Source organism: Pipistrellus kuhlii, unplaced genomic scaffold (genome assembly GCF_014108245.1).
Source record: "Pipistrellus kuhlii isolate mPipKuh1 unplaced genomic scaffold, mPipKuh1.p scaffold_m20_p_21, whole genome shotgun sequence".
Lineage (NCBI taxonomy): Eukaryota > Metazoa > Chordata > Mammalia > Chiroptera > Vespertilionidae > Pipistrellus > Pipistrellus kuhlii.
The window spans coordinates 1,096,383-1,111,391 of record NW_023425520.1 but is presented as its reverse complement, the minus strand read 5'-3'; the positions used below and the strand labels follow the sequence as shown (position 1 = coordinate 1,111,391).

Genomic DNA, 15,009 nt, shown 5'->3' with positions numbered 1-15,009 from the left:
TCCTGAGTCCCATTGGCTCGCAGGATTAAATCAAACTACAATTCCCAAAATGCCTTGAAAAACGCACTTGCATCATTCGCCCCTTTACTCTGGTTTAGGAATCTCTCATTGGCTGGAAGGAATAAACTACATTTCCCAGCGTGCCCCGCGGTGATGCCCGGCTTTCTGTAGACGTGTCCCTCCGGAAGAGGAGTGGGTGACACCTGAGCGACATGGCGCCCCCTGCTCCCGGCTCGGCTTCCGCCGGCTCCGGAGAAGTGGACGAGCTGTTCGACGTGAAGAACGCCTTCTACATCGGCAGCTACCAGCAGTGCATCAACGAGGCGCAGCGGGTGAAGGTGCGGCCGCTCCGGGGCCGGGGACTGAGGGGTAGGCGCTTCCGGCTGGCCGCGGGTCGCGCTCTGTTTTTAAAAACTTCTGGCGGCGTTTAACGCCCAGGCGTCTCTTCAGAGGCGGTGAGGAGTGATCCTCCCATCACAGAACCCGAAGCAATAGCAGGTTTTACTTCTCAGAGCGCCCGATCTGCGTCCTGGAAGGCGTTTGAGTTAGGGGTTTATGCCGCTATAATAATGGCAGTGATTCTCTTTTGTTGGGCGCCCACACTGGCCGCCATACCCTCATTCCCCATGATGTAGGGACTGTTTCTCTCATTTTACAGATGAGAAAACTCACTCTCAAAAGAGAATTTACTTCCCCAACATTACCCTGCCCCACTAGCCCGGTTATTTCTCCCCAGTCTCCCTCATTCATTCATTCATTCCTTAGTGAGCATCTCAGTGGGTCAGGCAATGTGTGCTTGTGCTGAGCTCAAAAGAGTGACAAAATAGACAAAACTGTTAGCCTGACAAGGGAAACAGTAAACAAATTAGTAAACAAGTCAGGAGGTGGTGTGATGGAGAACGAGGGAATGAGCTTAGCCGTTTGAGAGCTAGAAAATAAATCCTCAGGCAGAGCCCAGCCAGCAAGGAGCTGACGGCAGGAGACAGCAAGGGCTGGTAGCAGGACCTTTCAGAGAGGGCCATGGACCTTCTGTTGCTTTGAGTGAACCATTGGAGAGTTTTTTTTTTAAGAGTGGTGAATATGGCAGGGTCTTTGCCTGTGTTCACAGCCTCGTATTCCAAAGAGAGTAAACAAAGGGAGGGATTAGTATAACTTGAGCACAATGTGTGGGCAAGGGGAGATAAAAAGTCCTCAGTCCGAAATTGGGGAAAGGATGGCTGCTTCAGGTGGGAGTGGTCCAATCAGGCCTTCCCTTGCCCATTGTCATTTGAACCTGAGGCTGAACTTTGAGAAGCTTCTGACCCCGGAAGTTATTGCAGAGGTGCTGTGGCAGGTGTGAGCTCTGGGTAGTTAAGGCATAAGAGGCCAGTGTAGCAGAAGTGGGGAGGCTAGGGGGGCACATGTCGAGGGAGAGGATGAGAATGGTGTGGGCAGGGTGGGAGGCAGCAGGGTTTTGGATTTATTCCAAACTGATTAGGATGCTATCAGAGCACCAAAGAAGGGAGTGGCAGATGTCCTCACCGAGGCAGCCAGACGATTGGGAGGAATTTGGACTCTGAAGTAGAGGAGGCTTGCTTTCCCTGCCTCTCATCTTCGGCATGAACCTGAGGTCTCTGAGCATCTGTGCAAATGGGGACTTTGGGAAGCTGTTAAGGTTTGTTTGTTGAGATAACATTTGCACCGTTGTGTTAATTTTCTGTTGCTGCCTTGTCAATTTACAACAAAGAGAACAAAACAACATTAATTTATGAATCTCTCACCGTTCCTTAGATCAGAAGTCCAGTATGGTGCTCACCATGCTTCTTTCAAGGTGTCATCCAGGCTTTGTCTTTTCCGGGGGTTCTAGGGAAGAATCTGCTCTCAAACTCTTTCAGATTGTGGGCTGGCCACCAGGGGTCACTCTTAGCTCCCAGAGGTTTTTCTCCAGTCTTCAACCTGCCTGAGTATACTCCACCCGGTCCCCAATTCCCCTCTTAGAACCTGCCATGGGGAAAGTCTGGATTTCCCCTTCTGCTGCATTCCTTCTGCCTAGTCTCTGCTTCTGGGGCTTCCGAGATTAGACTGGGCCCTCCCAGGTAACTAGCATACTCTTTCTATTTTAATCATATCTGCGAAGTCCCTCTGGGCAGCCTTATTTGGCCACCATCAGGACCGTATGTGCCTCCTGGCTAGGGTGGGCTAGGCTCTGAGAACATTGAGATGGACCTCGGCTCAGATCCCAGTTCTTTCATGTTGTCTCTGCAGCTAGGGCTGAGCTTCCATTTCTCTTCCTGACACCTCTCTCAGTAGGGTCACTGTGAAGTTCAGCATTGCACTCATGTTCACCTTTTGGCTTCTGCCATGTGTCCGTGCTGCTTACGTCATAGCAATGTGTTATTTGAGTCTTCTCACATCCTGATACGTAAACGTTACATGGCTGCTGAAGGAACCAGTGTGATCTGCTGTATGTACAGTGACTGAAAACAAAGGAAACGTACAGTGATCCCTCTCGCTGGAGGCACACGCAGCCCAGCTTCTGAGCCATAGACATTGCCAAGACACAGCTCCAAGGCATCCAGAGAATGGGAGCGCTGTCCTTGCCGAGCCATCTGATGTCAGTGGATCCTGGTCCATTGGAGCGTCTGAGCCTCTTAGGCAGCCGGTGTTGCATTGAATGCTACCCCAAAAAGGATGTCCAACCCAGAGCCTATTAGTGTGACTTATGTGGCTCAATGGTGGGTCTTTAGCTGAGATCAGCTGGGGTTTAGGAATGCCCTAAATCGTGGAATTGGTGCCCTTCGAAGAGGAAGGCAGAGAAGATGGAGGCAGAGGCTGGGGTGATACAGCCATAAGCCAAGGAATGCCCGGCACCACCAGAAGCTGTATAAAGCAAGCAGTAATTCTCCCCTAGAGCCTTGGGAGGGGTGTGGCCCTGATCTTGGACTTCTGGCCTCCAGAACTGTGAGAGAATATGTGACTCTTGTTTTAAGCCCCCAGTTTGTGGTAGTTTGGTACAGTCTCCCCAGCAACCTCCGAGGGGCAGGACCTGAGGTGGTTCCGGGTGGAACACTGGTATGCCCTAGCCCTGTGTCACCATCATGCCCCTGTTTGTTGGACACTTTTCTTTTTTTAAAAAAATATATTTTATTGATTTTTTACAGAGAAGAAGGGAGAGAGAGAGAGAGCTAGAAACGTCGATCAGAGAAACATCGACCAGCTGCCTCTTGCACACACCCTACCGGGGATGTGCCCGCAACCAAGGTACATGCCCCTGACCGGAATCAAACCTGGGACCTTTCAGTCCGCAAACCAACGCTCTACCACTGAGCCAAACCGGTTTCGGCTGTTGGACACTTTTCAAGTGCCCACAAGATGGCAGGCACACCAAGGTATTGGGGACAAAACAGAAGAAAGCCTCAGAGGAGCTGACATCTAGTGTGGTCAGGTGACTCTCATGGCTAGAAGGGGAGGGGATGCAAACATCCCCCCACCCCCACTCCATCATGGGCCTCCCCAGATAGTACCTCCTGCTCTTAGGCTTCACTGCACCTCACCACTACCTGGGGCAGGTAGGACCACCTGGGGGCAGACAGCATTGACAGGCATGGGCCTTCTGAGTTCCCAGGTAATTCCCATGAGCTGTCAGAACTGGGGACCCAGAGTTCCACAGAGCGCTCAACTCACCTGGTGCCCTGGTCTGTAAATATTTTTTTAATTTTTTTTAATTTTATGTTTTTATTGATATTTAGAGAGCTAAGGGAGAGGAATAGAGAGAGAAACATCATTAATCAGCTGCCTCTTGCACACCCCCTACTGGGGATCTAGCCTGAAACAGGGCATGTGACGTGACCTGGAATCGAACTGGTGACCTCTTGGTTCATGGGCCTATGCTTAACCACTGAGCCACACCAGCCGGGCTGTCCTTGTTCTTACGCCTCTCAGAAGCTCTTCTCTTTCCGACTGATTGAGAAGGTCCCAAGTGTCCACATGTGGCTTTTGGTAAGACCTTGGCAGTCCTGCAGGGTTGGTGATGGTGGTGCCCATTTAACAGATGGGCAGGCTAAGAGTTTCCTCTGGGACTCAAGGGTTCCCCCACTGTCTTCCTTTGAAGACACCAAGAGCCAGCGTGTCTGTTGTTTTTTAAATTTAATTTTGTTAGCCTCACGTGAGGATATTTTCCCCATTGCATTTCAGAGAGTGGAAGGGAGAGGGAGAAGGGGAGAGGGAGAGACATACCAACTGGTTGCCTGCCGCACATGCCCTGACGGGACGCGGGGGGGAATGACAACTTAAAACCTAGGTGCGGGCCCTTGTCCAGGAATGGGATCCAAGACCCTTCGATGCATGGACTTTGCTCTAACCATTTCGCCACACCGGCCAGGAGAACATGTCTGTTTTTCTACTGAAAGTGGTGTGGGGGACCCCATATGGGTTGTCCACACCAGTATCCACCTCTGAGGGTCATTTGGAAGTCACTTATTTAGCAGATGTGCCCGGTCATGGCCAGATCCCAGCCTGGTCTCCACGCTCAGAGAAAGCCCCTGGGACCCTGCAGTGAAGTTGGCCTGAGTCAGGCTGGACCAGGAGCCAGGCTTCCTGTTTGTGGTCTCCCGTGGCCTGAGAGGAGGACTCACTCACCAGCCTCACCCCACCCCTCAGGCTGGGAGAAGATGGCATGGCGACAAGGATCTGGTTCTCACCTGGGGGAGGGCAGCCCCGGTGTACCCCCACCTGTGGAACCCCAGACCCCGTGCTGTGGCAGCTCTATAGGCCATCTCTCTGTGCTTGCTGGGAGGCCACCGAGGTGGCTGGGCCCTCTTCCCACCTCACTTTTCTCTCCCAGCCCCTCAGGTAGCCTATGCCAGTGCCCCCACACCCTCTGTCCACCTGTCCTAGGCATCACAGGGCCTCTGGGAAGTTGGCCAGCACCCTGGGGTCCAAAAGCTGTTCTCCTAATAGAGGCTCTCTCACCTGCCTCCAGCCTCCCGGGACCTTCCTCAGTCCCACAGTGGATGCTGTGTGAGGTCATGAGGACACCTCACTTCTGCTCCTTGGCTCTCTCTAGTGGTTAGGCTGAGGCGGTGCAGTCTGTGGACCTTGTAACCCAGTACAGAAAGGTCCCCGAGGTCTCACCTGGCCCGGGCTAGTCACAGATGTCCTTGTGCTGGGGCCGCAGAGCTGAGCTCTCCCGGAAAGGTCTTTTGCGTGAGGCAAACCTTTGTCTCTTCTATGAGTCATGTTTAAATTAAAGTTTTAAAACAAGAGCAGGACAGGAGCAAGCTACATGGAAATATTTGTCACAGAAAGTAAAGTCCTCGTCACACATCTCCACCCAGGTCCCATTGTTCTCCAGCATCACCTGTCCCCTTGACTTGTGGCTAGAGCAGTTACGGCACTTCTGTGCCCAGGTCCTTACCTGGATGAGTGCTGACAGTTGAGCCTCCTTCCTGGGGTGACGTCAGGATGGGAAAGATCAGGTGCCCACCATGCTGTGTGCCCTCAGTGGAGGCTGCTTTCCTGCTGGCCAGGGGCACAGGAAGTGTAAACCAGAGCCTGGACTCCACCTTGTCTGCTCCTGGCCTCTGAGGGCCTGCCAGGCACATGGCCCGGTGGGTCCTGACCTGCCTCTGTTTCCACAGCCGTCGAGTCCGGAGAGAGACGTGGAAAGGGATGTCTTCCTGTACAGAGCGTACCTGGCACAGGTGAGCAGAGACTATGCCTCCAGCATCCCTGGATGGGAGAGTAAGGAACAGTGGGAAGTGGGGGTGGGGCGCCTGGCAGGATGAGGAGTCCTGGGGGCGGTGGGTGTAAGTTCTAGGAATTGGAGCTTCGTTAGGGTGAGGCTGGACCCTGAGAAGCTCCCTGTGTTCCTGACAGTGTGCTTGTCTCACCGCAGAGGAAGTATGGCGTGGTCCTGGATGAGATCAAGCCTTCCTCAGCCCCGGAGCTCCAGGCTGTGCGCATGTTTGCGGAGTACCTGGCCAGCGAAAGCCAGAGGTGAGGACGGAGGTGTGGGGGCAGTCCTCCCTCCCTGCCCCCTCACCTTCCTGTGCTTCGGTTTCCCCTACCTGGGCAGCGGTGGATTGTCCTGGCGCCCAGAAACGGAATGTGACTTCCCGGAAATGGGGTCTTTGCAGATGTAAGTAGTTAGGGTCTTGAGATCATCCTGGATATAGGATGGGCCCTAAATCCAGTGACTGATGTTCTCAAAGAGACAGAAGAAGAGGTGACCGAGGAGAAGGCAGACGCAGAGATTGGGGTGAAGGGGATATACCAACAACTGCTGCGGCCGCCAGCACCAGGAGAGACCTGAACCTGACTCAGAGCCTCCAGAAGGAGCCAGCCCTGCCCACACCGTGGTCTCAGACTTCTGGTCTCCAGACCTCTGAGAGAGTCACTTCCTGTTCTGATTCCCCAGTTCACGGTGCTTTGTGCCGACAGCCTCCTGAGGCCATCGCTTCTCCCGCTCTGTACTTCCTTAGCCGGGGTGCGAGCCCGTCCTCATGTGGAAGGGAGATGACCCTGGGCCTTCAGGGAGCGATGACTGCTGCCACCATCAGAAAAGAACCACAGAAGCACAGGGCATGGGGAGCTCAGGGAGACAGTGGCACTTGGTGCCACCGTCCCTTCAGTACACACTGCTGCCCCTGCAGACAGCCGGCAAGCAGGCGGTGCCGACAGGCTAACTGCAGAGTGTGAGAGGAACAGTGTGCCACGCTGATGTCACAGCGACAACAGCGGCAGCGTGTCCACACCTGTGTGCCAGGAACCCGCAGGAAGCTTCCAGAGATGGCTTCAGGGGCTCCTCACACTAATCCCAGGTGGCCTTTGTACACGATCCCGCCATGCAGGTCTGGGAATAGGCTCGTGTGAAGTCCTTCGTCCTTCAGCACCCCGTTGGTGGTTGGTGGGTGTGGACAGTGACGGGCATGTCCCTGCCTTCTAGAGGCCCTCAAACACATGGCCAATAGCCCCCCAGCACCTGCATGGCACATGCATTGAAGAGACTGGGCCCTAAATAGCAGTGGTGATGCGGGCTGGACCCACACTTCCTTTCTCTTGTCAACTCCAGCAGCCCACGGCCCCCTTTAAAACGCGGGGTCTTAGCTCCATTTTCATGCCCCGTGGGGCAGTGGGGTGTTTAGCTGATCCTCGGTCCAGCCTCGGTTCCAGGTGGGCTGCCAGCCCCTGGCCCAGCGTAGCCTGGCACCCACCTGTCAGGAGTGGCTTGCCCGCTGGGCCGGGACACAGGACTCCTCAGGAAGGCAGCGACATCACTGGTGTGAAATTCACTTGTGCAGCCTCATGTCCCTGCACAGACACCCCTGCCGAGTCAGCCTGTCGCTCTGTGCCAGGGCCACAGCAGCCTGGTAGCTCGGAGGGCCGGGGGACTCTAGGCCTGGCTCATCACCCGTGCTGCCTAGTGGGCATGGCCCCTCCTGCACCACATCTCCCCACGAGGCCCGGGTTTCCCTGCTGTGAGGGTGAGAAGTGCCTCGTGGGAAGGCGGTGAGGCTGGCACGCAGTGGTGCCGGACAGACAGCTGGCCCTGTTCGGTCCCTCCGCTGCTGTGCACCTCGGTACGTCTGCTCGTGCGCAGGGAGCTGCGTCCTGCCGCCCCGGGCCCTAAGCACCGTGTCTTCTCAGGGACGCAGTCGTCGCCGAGCTGGACCGAGAGATGAGCAGGAGTGTGGATGTGACCAACACCACCTTCCTGCTGATGGCCGCCTCCATCTACTTCCACGACCAGAACCCGGATGCTGCCCTGAGGGCGCTGCGCCAGGGGGACAGCCTGGAGTGGTGAGTGCCCGGCCCCCGGGCTGCTCGGGCCTGTCTGTCCGTTGTCATGGGGACGGGGAGGTGGGGGCTGCTCTGAGACATCCTCAGGGTCCAGGCCTCCCGTTCAGGCTGCAGTTCCCGTTCTCTGTCCTTTCTGCACGGCTGGGCCACTGCTGAAACCCTGTCTGACAGCAGAGCAGAAAGCACCTTTGTCTTTGCCCGTGGTTTCTGCATACACACCCCTTTGTGTTCTGGCCCTGGCCTTCCACAAACTCCTGGGCCCCCAGCCCTCCCCTGAGACAGGCCCTTGTTTGGGGCACTCCGGGGCTGGGGCACCGCGTAGTCAGCTCCAGCCCCCCTCCAGGAGGCCGCTCTGGGCCTTCGCCGCACCCAGGGTGCGTGTCCAGAGCTCTGGGCCTCTCCCGTGAGCTCTTTGGTGCCCGCCTTCCCCAAGTTAGTCACATTCTGTTTACATCCCAGCTCACTCCAGAAAGGGTTTGCACCGGCTTAGAGACAGGTGTGGTGCAGACAAACCTGTAAGTGTTTCTCAGGCTCTGTGAGGGCTGCTAGGTTGTGTTCTGGTGGAAACCTTGAGAATGAGTGGCCACATAAGTAGTGGACAGTCACAGCTGTCTAGGGCCAAAAGGGAGGAACTGGGTTCAGGAATTGTGACTGAATTTGGGAAGGGAGGTGTGTGGCATGGGTATGGTGCCCAGCCTGGACAGAGTGCCCGTGCGCCTGGAGCCTGTACCCTTGGGGCCGCACAGAAGCTCCCAGCCCCAGCGCGGTCAGTGTGAGATGTGGGAGCCAGGGCCCTGGGAGGTGGAGTGGGGCTTGGCCCAGGGAGGGGTGCCCAGGTCTAATCCAGCTCTGCCGAACTGGTGGCCAGCCTCAGTGTCCTCTCTGCAAGGCAGGGCCGGTGGCCTGAGCACTCATAGGAATGTCCTGGAAGATGGCACCCACGTGGAATGAGCCCTGATGAGAGTGGAGTGGGGAGGGTGTCCACTGACCATCTGCCCTGTCCCATAGCATGGCCATGACGGTGCAGATCCTGCTGAAGCTGGACCGCGTGGACCTCGCCCGGTAAGCCCCCCTGCCTGTCCCCACCTCGGGCTGCTGGGCTGGGGCCTGGGCATCAGGTTGTCTGACAATGACAAGTCCACGTCAGGCCCCCATGTTCTCCAGAGACTGGTCCTCTGCCCTCAAGGGGGCATTCAGAATGGGGACTGTCCCCGAAACCACCTTGAAATTGTTTCTCCAGTTATTTCATCCCAGTCCACTGGATGACACACCATCCTCACCTGCTTTCCCTGCAGGATTGTGGGGTGGCGATGCCCATGCCTCAGTTTCCCTCTGTGATGTAGGTGTTGGGGTGGGCTTTTTGAGTGTAGTGGAGCTGGCATGTCCAAGCCGAAGGTGGGGGGAGGGTGGCTGGGCCAGAGACCATGAGCCACCATGTGTGTGCACCCCATGACCAAGGAACACGGGTGTGTTGGGGGGCACCGGCCATATCACTTTGCTGCCTCCCACCTCTCTACCCCCAGGAAGGAGCTAAAGAAGATGCAGGACCAAGATGAGGATGCCACCCTCACCCAGCTGGCCACTGCCTGGGTCAACCTAGCCGTGGTGAGCCCCTGGCCGTGTAGGGGACTTGGAGGCAGGGTGCAGGAGCATGCGAGCGCCCGGAGGTGGCCCTGAATCCAGAGCTGCTGCTCCCATGGGGGAGTACAGACACGGGGCTCCAGGGGTACACTGGACTGATGCTTATTTGGTGCCAGGGTCCCATTACCCAGAGGAACCCTCCTGGCATGTTTCCCGCTTTACTGAGCCTCAATCTCAACCCCATTCCGGGCTTCTCGCAGCCAAGTGGCTTCAACCAGACTTGGGCATATCTGTCCACACGCCTCTCCAGGGATGTGCCCCCTCTAAGGTCTGGTCCTGTGCCTGGAAACTGCTCCACCTGCTCTCAGGGCTCCTAGTTCTGGGCGCTTGCCAGTGTCCCCTGGCACCTTCCTCCGTGCCCAGCCCCCTCCTCACATGCCTGGGCACCCCATCTCTGGTCTCCTGGCAACAGCCCCTTTGCTGGTTTCTGGCCCTTGGCTGCTGTTCCCTGAGTCGCTTCTTTGTGCTGTTCCCCGAGTTACAGCTTGAGCCTTGTAAAACGTGCTCCTCACTGTGTCCGCACTGCCCTCGGGTGAGGCCGCAGCACGCAGGCTTCCAGTGTGTGTTCAGTGTATTGGATGACCCTCTGACAGCACTCCGGGAGCCTTACCTGTTTTTGAAAGCACACCGTGGTCTCAGGTTCCCTTGCAAATTGGCCCTGCACCTTTATTTATCGAAATATATATATATTTTTTTTATATATATATTTTATAGATATATATATATTTTTAATTGATTTCAGAGAGGGAGAGGGAGAGAACCATCAATGATGAAAGAGAATCATTGATTGGCTGCCTCCTGCACGCTCACCACTGGGGATTGAGCCCTCAACCTGGGCATATGCCCTGACCTGGAATCGAACCAGTGACCTCTTGGTTCCTGGGTCAACACTCAACCCCTGAGCTACACTAGGCTGTGCTGGCCCTGCACCTTTAGCAAGAGGGCAGAACTCAGAACCTGGTGGGCAGGGGCAGGCCGCTGGGTACAGAGAAGAGGCCACCCTTCACACCATGCGACCCAGTGGAAGCATCAGCTTCACGTCTGTAAACTGAGGGCTGGGGGAGCCAAGTATGAGGGCTTCTTGCTGCCAGGCTGTGGGGTCTCTGCACAGGTCAGCGTCCAAGGAATGACTGCCATGGGCTGGCCATGCCAGAACACCCATTGCAGAGTGCCGGAGTTGCTCTGCTCTGAGGGCATGGGCTGGTGTAGGGCCAGGCAGCAGGGTGACAAAGCAGTGATGTCACAACTGTCCCCACAGGGTGGTGAGAAGCTGCAGGATGCCTACTACATCTTCCAGGAGATGGCCGACAAGTGCTTGCCCACTCTGCTGCTGCTCAACGGGCAGGCGGCTTGCCACATGGCCCAGGGCCGCTGGGAGGCTGCTGAGGGGGTGCTGCAGGAGGCACTGGACAAGGTAGGGCAGGCCCAGCCCATACCCAGGGCTCCTGGAGAAGGATGGCAGGCGACATGGGCCACATGGGGATTTCACTGCCGAATCAGCTAGAGCTCATGGTTATAAACAAAGATCCTGATTCAAGCTTCTCTTGGAAACGGGAGGGCCTTGTCAGCTGGGGTCTGAGTTGGCCTGAGCTGGCGGACAGCCATGCCCCAGCCCTTCCTTGCTGTGACCTTGGCTGCCTGGTGTGGGGGTCTCAGAGTGACGCCTCATCTTGGTCTGTATTTGGAAGAGACACCCACTATTCCCTATGAGGGAGGGGAGAGTGGGCTGCAGACAGGAGGCGGGCCTGGACCTTGCCAAGAAGAGGATCCAAGAATATTCATCTGGGGGGACCACACGTCTCTTCTCGCCCCTGACACCTGAGATCTTTCACTATATTTTTATAACCAGAAGAGATATCAAAGCTTCTTCCATTTTTAGGAAACATCTTTTTTGTTTTCTTTTGTTTTTTTTGTTATTGTTAATGCTCATCCAAGGATATTTTTCCATTGCTTTTATTTTTTTATTGATTTTTATTTTTTAGAGTGGAAGGGACAGGGAGAGACAGAGAGAGAAACGACGATGTGAGAGACCTTGCCCGTCGATTGGTTGCCTCCCACACACCCCGAGAAGCCGGCCTCCGCAAAGGGCAGCACGGGTGGAGTGGGCCCGAGCGGCCACGCGCCCTGGGTGGTGCATCTCTGCTCCACGGGCCCCGGCAGGGCTCCCCACACCCTTGCCTTATGGCCTCCAGGGGCTCTGGCTGAGGTTCCTGGCGGAGGCATTGGCTAACCCGTTCCCAGAGCTCCTTGTGCCTTAGAGCCCAGCATGGCCAGTGGGGTGATGTCAGCCTCCTGGAGGCTCTGGCAGTCTCCCAGCCGCTTCCTGCCAGGAACAGGTGGGGTCTGAGGCCGCAGGCAGACCCGCCCTCCGGCAGGAGGGAAGCTGGCTGTGGCAGCACTGAGGCTGCCTCTGGCCGGGCTTTGTCACTCTGGGCTTTGAGATCCGTGTAGTAAACAGGCCCCTTCCAAATGGTCCCAGCAAGGGGCACTGTCCGAGTTTGAGCTGATGAGGCACCAAGTTCAAGTGGGAGAGCAGGTGAGAGGTCCCGGAGTCACCATCTTGCAGACTGGCCAGTGTGGGGAGCACTCAGGGTCTGGAGCCTTGAGCCTGTCCCACCCCTGAAGGTGTGGCCTTGTGCAGGTCACATCCCCACCCCAGGACTGTGGGGGAGGGCCTCATCCTGCCCGAGATGGGGGTGAGCAGGTCGAGTTTGGGGCCTAGAGATGCTGACCCTGCTTGCCGGTGTCCCCGTGTTTTTAGGATAGCGGCCACCCGGAGACGCTGATCAACCTCATCGTCCTGTCTCAGCACCTGGGCAAGCCCCCTGAGGTAGGTCCCCGGCCCCAGCAGGTGCACGAGGGTTGTCTGGCCCCCATGAAGCCAGCCTGGGGAAGGTGGGGGTTTGGTGTGGCCAAAGCAAGGTCAGAGCCTCAAGGTCTGGACCTCAGGGTTGGCCTGGGGTATGGGCAAAAAACTACTCCTGTGGGCAGGTACCATTGCTACCAGTTGCCGTTGCTAATGGGGCCGGGGGGGGATTGGAGTTGCAGCTGCTCTCCCTGGGCCCTCACCCTGGCCAGGGCCACAGGTCTCTCCCACGGTCCTATGAACAAGGGCCGAGACTTAGAAAGGGCACTAGGGCTGGGACCCTGACCTGTGTCTACCTCAGGGTAGGGGGTGGGCAACAGGGTGGAAAAGGGGCTCGGGAGTGACCCTCACCTTGTCAGGGTAGAGCGGGAGGAGGATGCTGGAGCACTGCTCACTTAGGTGACTGGCCCAACTGGCCGGGGCCCAGCCAGGGATCCGAGCAGTCACTTCCTGGTCCTAACGGAAGGGTTCTTGGTCAGCCTCAGCTCGGGTGATGCAGGACAGCTAGGTTGGTTGACCCTTCCAGTCACCGTAGAAATGGACCCAGACTCCTGGTCTCAGGGAGACAGAGCCCAACAAATGCCCCAGCCCCATACAGTCAGGGCTGGGCCTAGCAGGTGGGGCAAGGCTGCCAGCAGAGGTTCTGCTGGGGCCTGTGTTTCAGTCCCCAGGCCTCTGCGTTCCTCAAACTCATCTTCCTTCCCAACTCCGTTCCCCCTGACCTCCCTCCACCCTCTGCCAGGGCCTCAGGTCCCCGTGTTGCCCACTCCCGTGAACACTGGTAATCCCTCATTCATGTCCAAGCCTGGGCACTGTTCCAGGTGGGGCACAGGAGGACATGTGGGAGATCCGGGCTCCTGGAGGGAGTCTGCTGAGTGGCCCTTACCCCACCCCACCCTGCCCCGCAGGTCAGAGCCACGGGTCCCCGTGTCCAGTTAACCTCATCTCACCTTCCCCACAGGTGACAAACCGCTACCTGAACCAGCTAAAGGACGCACACAGGTTCCACCCCTTTATCAAGGAGTACCAGGCCAAGGTGAGCCCCAGCCCCCCAGCCCACAGGGAGGGCCTGGAACTCGGGTTTTGACTCACACGTGTTTCCTTTCTCTATTGCCCCCATTTCATGTTGCAGGAAAATGACTTTGACCGGCTAATACTGCAATATACTCCCAGCGCCTGAGGCCGCCCCATACGTTTCCTCAGTGGGAAGGTGAGGCCCAGCCTGCTGCCCTCCCGCTGGGCACCCGCCTTCACCCATTCTCCCTCACTGTGGCTGTCAGAGGCAGACGCTGGAAGCCCAGCCCTCTTCTGTCAATAAACGTCTCCACCCGGCTCTCCCCACCGGAACCATGTGTGCACTAGCTGCTTTGAGAGGGGCGTTTGGGAACCAAAGCTGGGACAGGAGGCGCCTGGGCACAGGGTCCTGGAGACCGGGGTCTATGAACAGCAGCCGAAGGGACTCCTTTTGCTCCTCAAAAACAGCTGCCCCATGCTGCTGAGCTGAAGACACAGCTGTGTCCCTCCAGCCCCGTTGGCATCCAGGGACACTGAGGCACAGAGGGGTCACAGCCATCAAGGGGAGCAATAGGATTCAAACCCAGGACTTCCAGGTGGTCTGTGGCTGGTGAGGGGGCTGGAAGTGCTCAAGCCTCAGCGTGGCTAAGCAAGGGAGGAGTGTACTGAGTCCTCATGGAAGAACACCAGCCTCCAGGCCCCTGCTCCTTGGAGTCATCGGCCAAGTTTGGACCTGCTGTGATTAGGGCTCTGCTGGAGCACAGGGTGGAGAGAGAAAGGCATAGTGTTTGCCCTTCGAGACAAGAGGAAGCAGGACAACAGCGAGAGGGGTGGGTAGGTGGCCTCTGGGATGAGGTTACCATCAGGCTGTGTCCACCCAAACTAGAAGTTGCTGTCAGGCCGGTTCTGGGGGACAAGCATCTTAAGCAGCAGGAACAGCCCATGCAAAGACCCTGAGGCCATACTGGGCTCCAAGAGCTGGACGTGTTTCTTGGGTTCCCATGCCTGGCCTCATCTGCCCTAGATGGCTACCCAAACTCAATCCTGGTTGCCAGGACAGGACACAGCAAGGGCCCCCTTCAGCAGAGCTGGCCCCTAGCCTCTCCCTGCCTGTGAGGGCTTAGCAGGGAGAGGTGCAGAGAAGGCCTCCCAGGCAGGGGCATCAGTGGGGGGAGAGGAGCCTGCCCTCTCAGATGGGGCAGGGAAGCAGCACCAGCCCCTTACCAGGCCCCTGGTGCCCGGGAGCCCTGGTTTCCAATTGCCAGCACCAAGAGCTACTTTCCATTTCGGCCCTGCACCCACTGTTGGTGGCCTCCTCTCTGGGCCCTGCCAGAATGAAACTAGAGGCAGGGCTGGGCTGGTGGGCAGAGCCCTCTCCCATTACTGGTGGACACCGGATAGTGCTGGGCGGTGGGGAAGACCCGGGCTACTCCACAGGCCGAGGTGGGCCTGTGGGGGCATATCCAGCCAGCCAGGACCTCTGAGCCTCTCTCTCTGCCTGCCAGGTTGGCTATGGAATTAGTCACCCAATGGGATGGATGGAACACCGCCCCCCCTCCCCAATCCATATCACATTCAAAAATAGTAGGAGGTACAGCAGGACAGATGGTGCCAAGTGCCAAGGAGAAGACTGATTGGGAGGGGGGTCAGGGAGGTACACAGAGCAAGTGTCATTTGTAGGTGACGCCTGAAGTTAGAGGAGATGGCTG

The 15,009-nt window shown here is 57.1% G+C and overlaps 1 protein-coding gene across 3 annotated transcripts; it reads left to right on the top strand.

Annotated features, from left to right (window-relative positions):
- Positions 1-161: 161 nt before the first annotated feature.
- COPE (COPI coat complex subunit epsilon) lies at positions 162-13,629 on the top strand. Of its 3 annotated transcripts, none has more exons than XM_036450430.2 (10): positions 163-338; positions 5,619-5,681; positions 5,876-5,976; positions 7,627-7,779; positions 8,788-8,841; positions 9,303-9,384; positions 10,679-10,834; positions 12,182-12,250; positions 13,248-13,322; positions 13,419-13,629. In XM_036450430.2, exons 1-10 carry the CDS (start codon positions 213-215, stop codon positions 13,464-13,466), a joined length of 927 nt encoding a protein of 308 aa, XP_036306323.1. In that variant the 5' UTR covers positions 163-212; the 3' UTR covers positions 13,467-13,629. The 3 variants fall into 3 exon arrangements, with proteins under 3 accessions (XP_036306325.1, XP_036306323.1, XP_036306324.1); XM_036450431.1 differs by lacking the exon at positions 163-338 and adding an exon at positions 3,952-3,978; XM_036450432.2 differs by lacking the exon at positions 10,679-10,834 and having other exon boundaries at positions 162-338.
- The last annotated feature ends 1,380 nt before the right edge of the window (positions 13,630-15,009 follow it).

Excerpts from the sequence above, each read along its gene's own strand:
- COPE (XM_036450430.2), top strand. The coding sequence starts at position 213 with ATGGCGCCCCCTGCTCCCGGCTCGGCTTCCGCCGGCTCCGGAGAAGTG. Across the intron at positions 8,842-9,302 it reads GACCGCGTGGACCTCGCCCG|GAAGGAGCTAAAGAAGATGC; the intron begins GTAAGCCCCCCT and ends CTCTACCCCCAG. Across the intron at positions 12,251-13,247 it reads ACCTGGGCAAGCCCCCTGAG|GTGACAAACCGCTACCTGAA; the intron begins GTAGGTCCCCGG and ends CCTTCCCCACAG.